Here is a 12,427-nt window from a genome sequence, read left to right on the forward strand (position 1 = left end):
GTACAAGGTACGAGTGCGCAGTAGTGGCAATTCTACATGTTCGTTTGTCCTGCGACTGGTCGCCCAGATTCCAGATTCTAGACAGGCGGGGCGGAATGGGAATTGCACATGCTGGCTGAACCCATCGCCACTGCAATTTGTGGCCACGAGATGTGTGCTGTCTGGTCACCTTCGAAATAACGTTATTCGAAAGAAATGGAGCGTTGGCTATGCGCGCGTTGACGCTGTCTGATTTCACTTGATTTCTCACGAGGCGGTCGTCGGTCGCCGCAGGCGATGGCGAGAAGGGCGATTCCGTGGGCTAATGCCTAGAAACACATGTGGTTCTCATGCAGTCTTGATAACGACATTAATTGCCTCGAGGTCGACCAACCGACTGCAACCGGTAACCGCCTTTTTTTCTGCGCAACCAAGCATGGGCGCGGCTGCCACGGTCGCGCGCAAGTACCGCGTGCGTCAGCGCACGGCGCAAGGCTGGCATCTCGCCCTCGACAAGTACCACGCGCTTCTCCAAGAAGCGGACCGCCGCGGCTTCAACAAGGCCGAGCTCGACGCGCTGCTCTTAACGCTGCGCCAGCGCCATCTGCAGCTCCTCGCTCGCGTCCACAGCTACACGGACCCGGCGATCGCAACCATGCAGCCGTACTACGACAAGTACGCACCGATCATTCAGCGCCATGCCAAGCAGACGTACAAGCGGGCCAAGGTCGTCGTCGACCACGTCGAGTACGTCATCACCACCACGACGCTGCAAGCCATCTACCAAGCGCGGCGACAGGTCGTCTCGCAGCTCTCGGACGCCACGATCGCATCGTACTTTGACATTCCACTCCACGAGTATCAAGACACCATCAATATATCAAGTGCACTCATCGTCTCGCCAATAGCATCGCGTCGCTGCACGTGTCCAAGCGGCGCTTTTCCATTGCCAATGCCGGCTGCGACTTTCGCGAACACGAGATTGAACACACCTTTTCGATCACCGACCATGCCGTACTACGTTTGGTGACACGACAATATTGACCACTTTGCACTTTCTGTTTGATAGTTTATCCGAAAACTCCTCACGCTGCAGTGGGTGCCGTGGCAGCCCATCCCAAGCGTCGCCATGAAGCTAGTCGAGACGTTCATTCTCGACATTTCGTTTGCGTCCCGGAACGAGTTTGCGATCAAGGTACCTGCCCGCGTCGTGCTCCGGGTCGGGCCAAAATGGATCGGCGAAGACGTGCGACACGAGTCGTCCGCCAGCTTTGCGCACCCGCGCTGGCTCCAGCGCATCGACTTTCAGGAGCGCGAGTCCCGCAGCACGCTCTTCTACGATCTGCTTCGGCAGGCGTACGACCTCATGCACACAGAGCACAAGCACAAGGAAGCGATGGCGGCGGCGGCCGCCGAGGCCGCTGCCCGCGCCAAGGCGGCCGACCAGACACAGGTGCGGGCCCCGGCATTGACGGTCTTGACGCCCGAGATGATTCGCCGAACGCTCCAGACGTGCGCCGAGCGGATTCTGGACGAAGACAAGTTTCAGTTTTACACGCTCTCGAGCTATGAGAACTGGCGCATGGAGCTCCAGGACACGCGTCTCTGCGGCCAGACGATCGAAGAGATTTGCGAAGAAGAGGCCATGATGCGCGAAGACGACCTCCTCCGACTGTACGCAGCGCGGGTTCTCGAAGGTGCCGAGCGCGTGCACATGGAAAACGAAGACGTCAACCGTGCGCTCTCGCGCGAAGAGCTGGCGGCCGCTGCCATGGCCGCCAACGACATCGACGTCGAAAGCGACTGGGAAAACGACGGCTCGGACGACGACGGGTTGTAGCAGTGACCAAGATCGAGCCCAACGGTCCGGGTGGTGAGGTGAACCAATGTCTAAACCGTGAAACGAAACAAAACATCGACAGGATCTTGAGTGTACTAGGGATGTACATACGATACCACTACCATCGCCTCTATACCTTTTTGTTGCGAGAGTGCTAACGTGGTTGATGCAAGCTCGACCTAGCGGGTGCTGCTACAAGACGAGTATCCGAGCCATCATCTTGAACTCTTCTATGCAAGTACGAGATGGACGTGGGCAGGTGCTGGCGCCAGAGCCGTTGCACGACATGGCCATCGACACGGTGGCATTCGAGGAGCCGGACGCACGTGAGGTGCGCACCTTTCAGCAGCGACTGCCGCTGGTGCATGAACGCAAGGACCTTGTCTGTCGTGAGCCACGGACACCCAAGAAGCGACAGCGACTGCAGCGACATGGGCAACAAGAGCAACAGATTCGCGTCGATCGCATCAAACTCCGAGTTGCCGACAAGTGCAAAGTGCTCGAGCGCGGGAAACGCCCTGTCCGCAAACCATCAGACAATATTGAACACAAGAAGGAAGACATTGTACTCGAAGACGTCGCCTGTGATGGACCGGCACTGTACAAGCTCGAGCGATCGCAGCCGCGGGCAGCCGTGCCACGTCACTGAAATATCGGTCGCGTCCTCCCAGGACGCGTCGTCGTCGACTGTCATGTCGCTACGGGGCATAAGCAGCGGCAACACCGCTTGCAGAGAGAGCGAGCTAAGGCAGAGCGACTCAATGGTCGGTGCTGCGAGAAGCGACACTTGCGCGGCGTGCGTCCAGCGCCGGTACCACGTGGCGAGGACCGCGAGCCGCGCGAGCTGCGCCGGCGGCAGCATAAACAGCGCCGCTCGCGTGACGTCGCAGGTCTCGTCAAGGCAGTCGAATTGGTCGGCGATTGCGTGGAGGCAGCTAGAACAAGTAGTCAAGACGACGCAAGCCAGATCCAACGCACATGTCGGCGAGCGATGGCAGGGCGTCGTGGATCACATGGGTCTTGGCGAACAAGAGCGCGACGTCCGGCGTGCGGTCCATCGCCAAGCTGGCTGCCGCTAGTGCTGGCACGGGCAAGGCGATGACAGAGCGCGGGCGAAGGCGCAGTGGCACGCGAACACTGTCCTGCGATGACGTAGCCGTCGCCTCGCGCCGAAGCTCCGCCACGGTCGCCGCCACCTCGGCGCGCAGCGCCAGGCTGGACTGATAGCTACATACATGGCACGAGCGTTCTACACGTATAGCGTCACGGTAGTAGGCTACCTGGCGAGCTTGGAGGCGCCGCTCTGCCGCCGGCGCCGAGCCCGGACCATGCTGTCTCACTTGTGTATGATTGGCCCAAAAAGATTAGACTATCATCCAATCCATACTCTTGATTTCGCCACTCAACAACCGACCGCCTCCCGACCGGCACGAATCAAACGGTGCAGTCCCCTCGCAGTCGTCGTGTCGAGCAGGCGACACATTACAGCAGTGTCTTGGCGCCGATTGTTACGAACTGCAAAAAGGCGCCAAAAACCAATGGAATAAAACAATTGTTTTATTCGATAGCACGAAACGGTCTGTGCGCTCGACTCTGGACTGGATGGGTTACCTCGACAGCGCGCGACCACGTGCCAAGCGCGTGCTTGGCCTCATGTATCTCGGCGCTTCCATGGGTGCGAGTCTCTATTTCCTCGATATTGTCGGTCCTGGCCTCTCCAACGATCTCTTCTGGCCCAACTTTGACCCAACGTCAGCCCAGACGTACCTCATCGACGTCTTCAACCGCCACCTCAGCGTCACCAACGCCTCGGAGATCGACCTCTTCGACCCGAGTCAAGCCATTCTCAAGACGTACGGTCTACCATCAACAACAGCATTTGCTAAGCCCACGTATCCTCGTATGCGAACTCTGGTCGAGTACACGTCGGTGGCCGATGCGATCGTTGGTTTTCAGTCGCTCGACCCTGGCTACGTCTTCAACTTGATGACGTTGTACTGCTGGGCGGACTTTGAGAAGCGCTGGGAGCTGGCTCATACAGCAGCCCGTCAAGCACGATGCGCCTCTGGGATGGCAGACAATGGCGCCGTGTACCTCGAGGCATACCTCCGCAACGTCCGCTGGGATGCGTGGTATGCTGTCTATGGTGCCAGTTTTGAATTTGGCGTCTCGGATGCGATTGTGGTCACATCCGAGGGCCGTGACTGGTACAAAAGTCTCCAGAACGCGTACCAGTCTCTCGACGATGAAGAAGCGTACTGGACGTCGCACCAGATTTCGCACTTTCAGCTACAGTGGAGTAACGACTATCAGTTTGGCGTCAAAGAGTCGATCTCGGTGGTCAATATGCTTGGGTGGCAACAAGATCTAACGATTCAGTCGATTGCATTTACTGCTCGCATCTCCAAATGGACATCTTTCCAGCTCAATTGGGCCTTCTTGAGTGACCTCTGGGGCGCCGTGGCCCTAAACGCCAGTCTCGTGCGCAGCGCACCAAACTTTATGGGCGACACAACCATGGAAGCCATCCTCTTCTTGTATCCCTTCACGCCCGCAAGCGTCATTATCCACAACACGCTCGGACCCTTTCTCAACATTGACATGGTGCTCCTGGCACCACCAACACCACTTATGGCTACCTTTCGCAGCCTACAAGCCGCACTCATCTTGGCTCTTCAAGCCGACTTGACTCTTCTACACCTCTACTCGGTCTTGCCAGCGCCATTGCTCGATCCCGTGCCGCTGTCGTGGCAGAGATCCAACTGCACCTTCTTTGGGGGTAGTCCGCTCTGCCCGTTTGGCACGAATGCGACGTTTGTGCAGCCATCCTTTTCTTTTGATGATACGTGCGGCAGTCAAGTGCCGAGCCGCCTCCTTGTGGAGCCTTCGCCAGCGGTGATTGCGGCAATGACCATGAAGCTGCTGCATCAATCCGATCGTAGCAGCTGCGCACCTTGCAGCTCTGCGACCGATGACGTCTGCAACCTACTCATCACCCAAGCGACAACCATTGCCCATCAATTGCTGACCAACGCTACGCTATCTAGTCTCTTGACGCCAATGGCCCAAGCTGCTGCTCATGCCACCCAACATCTCAACGTGGAGATCATCCAGTTTGCACTGACGCCTACTGGCAACACGACTGTCTTGCGCCAGCCGCTGCTCGGGGATGACACGTGGTCGTTCATGGGCTACGTGGCGCTGCACGAGTGGGTCCGTGGCTACCGAGAGGTCGTCTCGTTCCAAGGTGACGTCGCGACGTTCAACTTGATGTCGGAGCGCATCGAGCCGATTCCATTTCGCGCCAAAGCGATCGAAGTGCCTAAAAGCACGTGCAACTACCTCTACAGCATCGCCATCGTAACATCGGTCGTGCTGGTGGGCGTTGCTTGCATCACGGCAGCGTACGCGGTTTTCCAACCATCTCAAGGTGCCGACGGTCTCCATCTCTTGATGTACAACCGTGTCGCTGGGCTTGTGTGGATTGGTCGACCTCTGCTGCTGCTCCGTGCGGCCGCTGCCATCACCATGCTGAGTACAACGTCGCTGGACTTTCTCAATGACGATGGCGTGGCAAGCTTCCGCTTTGTGCCTCGTCCGTTGATGCACATTGGGATTCTCGCAGGCGAAGCCACGTGGGTGACGTATGTCCTCAACGACATTTTGCTGGTCGTCGCCAACCAGAGCTCACGGTCGGCAGCGCCTCTCAGCAGCGCGTTGGTCTGGCTCAGCCTTGTTGCACTTGAGATCTTCGATCCGATTCGAGCCACCGCTGCGATCGATCGTGAGTGCACGCGAGTCAATATGGATGCTGTTGTGACCTGTCACAGTGGCGTTGTCCACCTGGGGTCACCGGACCGCGCGTGGCTCATTTTGGTCATTAACGTCTGTGTGGTGCTCGTGTCGTACATTGGTAATGGAGCCTATCTGTGCTTTCATCACCGCTCGCGCGTTGGGGAGACCGTCCAGACGCCGTACTTGGTCTCGGCCGGCGCTGACGTTTTCTTGGCGCCAAAAGAAGACATTTGGGCCATGGATGCAGCGACGGCGGCGATGAGCGGCTTCTTTCGCACTCCATTTGGCTCGCAAGAAGCCATCGTTGACACCAAGCTTTGGACTGTCTTTTACTGCGAGAACCTTGGGCCGGCATTCGATGTTACGGGTCCCAGACGAAGGGTCGCAGTAAGCTCCAAGCCCATTGCCGTCAACGCGCATTTTGCTGCACGGATGAAAATCGTGTTTGGGCTTCTCTACCTGGTTGCGAGTGTCATCGGTAGCATCTCGTATCTTCGGCTCTCGACAGTCAATTTGGCCAACGACCTGTGGTGGGCCACCTACAACACGACGGGAATGCAGACATTTCTTTCCAACTGGTTCAACCAAAATCTCTTCTACCATAACTCCCAACCCTCCACGCGCCTCGACCTTTTGGAGTTTGCCGATTTGACCGACTACTCAGCACGCGACACGTTGATCTCGTTTAGTCCGATCTACGCAAGGCTCGTCCAGTACGAGTCGGGCAGCGACCTTCCATGATGATCCGAGGGCTTCGCTCCATGGACGCCTGCAACGCGCCGTGGATCGCTACCAGCTACTGCTGGCTCGACTTTGATCGACAAATTGAGATGGCCAACACACTCGCCCGTCAAGCTCGATGCAAACGCCAGTATCGTAGCAACGGCGCCGTCTACTTGGAGTCCATTTTGAGAAACGTTGACTGGCCCACTTTTGAGTCGTGCTGGAAAACGTCGTTTGAGATTGGGATCGCGCGAGACATTGCCTCCGTCAAGCCCAACGGAGGTGCCTGGCTCACATCGCGAATCACTGGCGACCGTCTTCCCGTGGCGGATGAAGCCAAGCTGTGGCAATCACTGGGTCTCTTGACGTATACGACGCAGTGGCAAAACTACAAGGCGCTCGGACTCCACGACGTCTTCTCGATTGAGAATGCATTTGGTTTGAGATACGACATGGCGCTGCAGTCCAAGAATGGTTCGTACCACACGGCCATGTCGACGTCGTGGAAGACGTACTGGACGTTTGCGAGCGATCTCTGGGCGATCGCCACGAATGGTTCTGGGATCGCCGGCAAGTCGCTCTTGCGGCAAAGTCCCCACTTTGCCTTTGCAAATATGTCCCTGGCATCTGTCATGGTCGTGAATTTGACCCTCCAAGCCCCGCTCGACGGCGTCCTGAGCGCTTTCCAAAATGGCATTGGCCCGTTTGGAGCCGTGGACATCTACCACGTTCGATACCCGCCGTCGCTCGCTCGTTTGGTGCGAGACATACGCCACGCTGTGGCTCGTATTCTTGCCAACACAAGCTCCAACGCCCAGTTCGAGTACGCAAATCTCATTCTAATGAACTCGATGAGTCCCGTGCCCCGCCGCCTGGATCGACACTCGTACCTCTGCGGAAGCGGCAACCTATTGTGCGGCCAAGTGCCTCGGGACTTGAACTTTTCCTACGGTCTTTTGGAGTTTACGGGCGTTGACACCATGTGCCACACGAGTTTCAACGAGTGGGTCGCGGTCTCGCCGATGCAAGCCATCTTTAGCGTCATTGGTGCTGGTATCCCACTGAACCCGACGACGCTGATACCGCAGGCGTGTACCGCTGAGATTGTGGCGCCAACACAGTGCCTGGCCTTTTTAGCCAGCGTGTCTACCTTTGTCTCGACGTACTTTTCAACGAGCGCGCTTCAGACGCTTCGAGCTCAAGCGTTCGTCGTCGAGGCCGACGTCTTGGAAAAACCGATCGGCTTTATGCAGTACGCCCGACACGTGGCGACGCATCACATGGAGCTCTTCCACCAAGCGCTTTTTGACCCGTCCGACGCAACCATGATGTATACAAGCTACACGCTTGCCTACGACTGGGCCGTTGGTGGGCGCGAAGGCATCCGCGTGGAGGGTGACGCGTCGTCCATGTCACTTGTGTCCGCTACGTCGTACTCGGCCACGGTGACGGCCAGTAGCATGGAGGTGCCGCGCAATGTTGCCGCGTACCTCCGAGGTCTCTGCCAGTACATATCATCAGTTCTCGTGGCCCTCGCTTCGATCACCGCCATGTACACGCTTTTCGGTGGAAGCGCTGGCGAGGGTATGAACCTCTTCAAGATCAACCGCGTCGGTGGCATGGTCTGGGTCGGGCGGCCGCTGCTTTTAGCTCGAAGCATCACAGCGCTTTGTATTCTGAGCACGGCGACGCTTCAGCTTCAAAAGGCAGGCAGAACAACCATTCTGGTCACATCGCCAGATGTGTCGTCGTTCCGAGGGATCGCGACCCTCACGCAAATCCTTGCAGCCGGCGAAGTCGGCTGGCTCGTCTACATCTTTGATGACATTTGCATGCCATTGACAAGAGAGCTCAGTGCTGCGTATGCGACCAAGGCGTCGATCCTCACGTGGCTCATTGTCGCCACTCTGAGCTTTACAAGTCCAGTCTCGCACAGCGCCACGATCCAGCGGTCGTGCACGCTGGTGGAAATGGACTTTGAGATGGTGTGCCACAGCGGCGTCGTCGCCATTGGCTCCATTGCGCGCTTCTATCTGCTTGTTTGTATTGCGCTTGGCGGCTCGACGCTACTGTACACGATCGAGCGACTTCGGCGGCCCCGTGTGCCGCTAAACGAGCGCGATTCGCACCTTCTCTCGTGCAGCGCCAAGTACCTCTTTAAACGGAAAGGCTGGGTTCACGATCGAATCTACTTTATCGATTTTGCGTCCGCGGCCTTGACGGGCCTCCTCGCCTGCCGCTACAAGGGCGACGTCTACGTCTTTGACATCAAGACGTGGCGCACGCTCGTGCTCACGCAAACGGCGATTGACGAGGCGGCGACGCTGCATCCGCCCGCGAACCGCCTGCGACGCGCCCTTCCTCTTCTTCAATGAATCGACTTTTTATTTATTTCAAGTGCCAAGTGTGGAAACTGGTTTGTACAGTTTATGAAAAAGAACGTGAACATGTGCGAATCCGTCGTTCCATTTGGCTTATTTTTTGCCATCGCTGAGTTTCTTGGGGACCTTGTCGAGCAAGACAGCGATGCGTGCGAGGTCGTACTTTTCGGCCGCGACGAGAATCGCAGACGCGGCAATGTCCTTGTGCTCGACGACGTCGCCTTGGGTCTCGCGCCGACGCTGGTCCTGCCCGACCTTGAGCACATTGCTCACTTCGGAGATGCCCACGTAAATATTGTAGTTGTGCAAGAGTCCCTCGTGCACCTAGTACGACATCCATGCATACGACGACAGCATCGAGATGCGGTACTTGCTTGGCAAGGCCGAACCGACGCTTCTCCCACTGCTCTTCCTGCGCCCGCTCGTTGGCCGCCGCGATCTTGGCATTGATCGCCACGCGCCAGGGCCGATCTCGCTCGCGATCGTGCACATCGCCTTCGGACGGGTTGAAATTGATCTTCCGACGCTGCTGGCTCCGAAGCGCGATCGTCGTCTCGAGGGCCGCGACGTCGCCCGCATCGAGGCTATCGAGGCTCGTCTCGGCGCCATCGCACGGTGTACCGTCGCCAAACGCGTCATGCTTGCGGTCGTTGGCTTGGTGGCGCGTCATGGTTGTTGCTGGCCTATTTGAGCACGGAAATATATGTCCTGGTCCTACCTATGGTGTTGCCCTAGCCCTACCCTAGCCCTTTCCGGTGGCAGGTGCGCCGTGCAAAAGGACGCGTCGTGCCGATGACGACAACAAGACAATAACGTATTCGCATGCGTCATACAATCAATCCTTCACATTCGTACTTCATGCGACCAAAGCGCAGAGATGTTGGAGGATGCGAGGAAATTTGTTTCTCGAGTCGCGGTACGGGGATCTACACAATGTTCTTTTCAAAAAATGGCTGGTTGGCGCGGACGCGCTCGAGGCCAAAACACGAGAGGTCGAGGCTCGTGTAGCCGCCGTCGAGGATGAGTTCGGCGATGCCTCGCCCGGCGGCCGGCGACTGCTGCAAGCCATGACCGCTAAAGCCGTTGATGCAGTAGAAATTCTTGCGGTCCGGGTGTTGGCCAATGATGGCGTTCTAGGTCGGATCCATGAGTCTCGCCACCATCGAGGGGACGCATCGTACGTGGTCGAACGTGTTGTAGTCGTAAAATCCCGCCCACGCGTTGACCATCTTGATGGCCTCGAACGCCGGCACGCGGTTCGCAATCGTGGGCCAAATGACGTCGTCGAAGAGCGCATAGTCGGGTTGGAGCACATCGTCGCTCTCGCAGTCCGGGTCGTTCGCGGCGTCGGGCGAAACGCCGCAGATAAACTGCCCCGAGCAGCCTTCCGGGCGAAAGTAGACGCCGGACGGATCCACCACGAGCGGCGAGCACGCGTCGCCCGTCCACGTGGCGGCTTCGGGGCACTGAAACACGAAAATGGTGCGTTTTCTAGCATGCTGGAGTGGAAGACTTGGACTCGAAGCGGACGCGGTACCTCGCTCGAACAGGCAGGTCGTTGACGCCGGCGGCCGAGGCGACCCATTGCGCCCATGCGCCACTGGCGTTGACGACGTGTCCCGGCGTGATGCTAACGCCGTCACCATTCGTTGTCTTGATCGTGACGCGCTCGATCGTGTCGTTGGCGACGGTCATCGGGCCATCGAGTTCGCCTTCGATAAACTCGACACCGAGGTGCGCACACTTGCGCTTGAGCCCGGTCAGGTAGGCCCAGGGATCGAACCAGCCTTCGTCGCGGACACCGAGGGCCCCTGCGACAATGTCGTTCGTGGCAAGCCACGGAAAGCGCTGTGAGAGCTTCTCGGGTGTGAAGAGTTCGACGGGCGCGCCCACCGATCTAGTGTTTCGCAAGCCGCCTGAGCGCCACCGAAGACTCGCAATTATGTATGGGTAGGTACCGCTGGACGGCGTGGTTGTTGCTCAAGGTCGCTTGGCCCTTCTCGGTCGCGAGGAAGAGGTACCCGTTCTGCACAAAGTTGACGTCGACGGGGTCGTGGCCAGGCACGGCGAGCGCCGTGGGTGCGTTGCGCAGAAACGAAAGGCCATATTGGCTCATCTCAATGTTGGGCTTCTCCGAAAACTGCATTCGGATGCCGCCGGCCGAGAGCACGGCTGACGTGCGCTTGTACTATGCGAGCGTGAGCAGGTAGAGACCATGTGTGATAGCACGCACCGCAAAGCTTCGCTCGAGGACCGTGATGCGCAGGGAGCCCGCGGCCTTGGCGGCCAAGTGGTAGGCGGTCGAGCAACCCATGACGCCGCCGCCGACGATAAGCACGTCGCGCACCTTGCTACTGGCCATCGTTGCGCAATGCTGGAAAGTGCAAACTGAGGACATCCTGCAAATCACGTCCGTGTCATGTCGGCAATCCAACTTCAACTGCTGCAATGAGGGAATCTCTCTCTTTTTGTATCATACGTCATGGGCACAATCTTTTTTACAGAGAAAACAACGTTGATTGGAGAGAATCGACCGTCAGATCAGAAAGGCGACCAAAGCGCGCGGACGAGCAACGAAGCGAGCCGATGATGCAAGGGTTGCAGGAAGGTGCTCAGTCTTGACGTAGGCTCCGGTGCTGGCGACCTTCGTTGAGCGTAAAGGTACCGCGCCATGGGTGCTGGAAGGCTGCGAGAATATCTCCACCGTCAATGTACGAGGCGCTGCCCGTGGCAATGAGCGCGGCGACCACGCAGAGTAGGCGGCGCATACGTCGAGTCGAAGGTTGGGAAATGACAACAGGTCGCACCAACAGCTTTGGAGGCGGATCAAGAGCCAGAGCCAGAGAGGAATTGACCGACTTGAAATGTACGGAGGCGTCGGATTATCTTGGATTTTAGCGGCAAAACCAGTCGATTTCGACGCCGATACTATACATGGGGCACACTCGAGTCCCGCGCAAAGGCCTGCTGTATGGTCTACTGCCGCGTGCCTCGGCCTTATCAAGACAAGCGTGCCAACCGTTGTCGATGCAACGGAGTATCTTGGATCGTGACCTGCTTTTTTGTATGCGCATTTGGTGTGATACTATGGCTTGAGTAAGGATTGGCTGCTTGTCGACGGTCGTCGTCTACAAGTCAATAGAGATGCACCTTCTACTACAGGCCCAACCGACTTCAGCATCGCGCAACATCCGAGATCAACTTCAAGACAGCATCCCGCGACCCGTTACGACGCTATTAACACGCGCCAGCCGCGTGCATTTTAGAAACGCCCGCGAATAGGACGAGATGACGGGTCTCGATCGACTTCCGATCGCCGCTACCACAAAGCGCGTGCTTGGCCTCACGTATCTCGGCGCTTCCATGGGTGCGAGTCTCTATTTCCTCGATATTGTCGGTCCTGGCCTCTCCAACGATCTCTTCTGGCCCAACTTTGACCCAACGTCAGCCCAGACGTACCTCATCGACGTCTTCAACCGCCACCTCAGCGTCACCAACGCCTCGGAGATCGACCTCTTCGACCCGAGCCAAGCCATTCTCAAGACGTACGGTCTACCATCAACAACAGCATTTGCTAAGCCCACGTATCCTCGTATGCGAACGCTGGTCGAGTACACGTCGGTGGCCGATGCGATCATTGGTTTTCAGTCGCTCGACCCTGGCTACGTCTTCAACTTGATGACGTTGTACTGCTGGGCGGACTTTGAGA

The 12,427-nt window shown here is 57.7% G+C and overlaps 4 protein-coding genes across 4 annotated transcripts; 2 read left to right on the forward strand and 2 right to left on the reverse strand.

Moving 5' to 3' along the window:
• Positions 1-415: 415 nt before the first annotated feature.
• SPRG_19198 (hypothetical protein) lies at positions 416-1,819 on the forward strand (the record flags this gene model as incomplete). The annotated part of the gene is made up of 3 exons (XM_012340232.1): positions 416-837; positions 888-993; positions 1,049-1,819. 3 exons carry the CDS (start codon positions 416-418, stop codon positions 1,817-1,819), a joined length of 1,299 nt encoding a protein of 432 aa, XP_012195622.1.
• Positions 1,820-3,490: 1,671 nt separating this feature from the next.
• Positions 3,491-4,508, forward strand: SPRG_19199 (hypothetical protein; the record flags this gene model as incomplete). The annotated part of the gene is made up of 3 exons (XM_012340233.1): positions 3,491-4,156; positions 4,244-4,423; positions 4,476-4,508. The coding sequence occupies 3 exons, from the start codon at positions 3,491-3,493 to the stop codon at positions 4,506-4,508; spliced, it is 879 nt and encodes a 292-aa protein (XP_012195623.1).
• A 4,303-nt stretch (positions 4,509-8,811) lies between these two features.
• Positions 8,812-9,388, reverse strand: SPRG_19200 (hypothetical protein; the record flags this gene model as incomplete). The annotated part of the gene is made up of 2 exons (XM_012340234.1): positions 8,812-9,042; positions 9,089-9,388. 2 exons carry the CDS (start codon positions 9,386-9,388, stop codon positions 8,812-8,814), a joined length of 531 nt encoding a protein of 176 aa, XP_012195624.1.
• A 154-nt stretch (positions 9,389-9,542) lies between these two features.
• SPRG_01596 (hypothetical protein) lies at positions 9,543-11,093 on the reverse strand. Its single transcript, XM_012339965.1, has 5 exons — positions 10,952-11,093; positions 10,677-10,906; positions 10,256-10,615; positions 9,900-10,209; positions 9,543-9,851 (listed from the first exon to the last, which is right to left on the reverse strand). The coding sequence occupies exons 1-5, from the start codon at positions 11,078-11,080 to the stop codon at positions 9,645-9,647; spliced, it is 1,236 nt and encodes a 411-aa protein (XP_012195355.1). The 5' UTR covers positions 11,081-11,093; the 3' UTR covers positions 9,543-9,644.
• Positions 11,094-12,427: the final 1,334 nt, after the last annotated feature.

Source organism: Saprolegnia parasitica (genome assembly GCF_000151545.1).
Source record: "Saprolegnia parasitica CBS 223.65 unplaced genomic scaffold supercont2.4, whole genome shotgun sequence".
Lineage (NCBI taxonomy): Eukaryota > Oomycota > Saprolegniomycetes > Saprolegniales > Saprolegniaceae > Saprolegnia > Saprolegnia parasitica.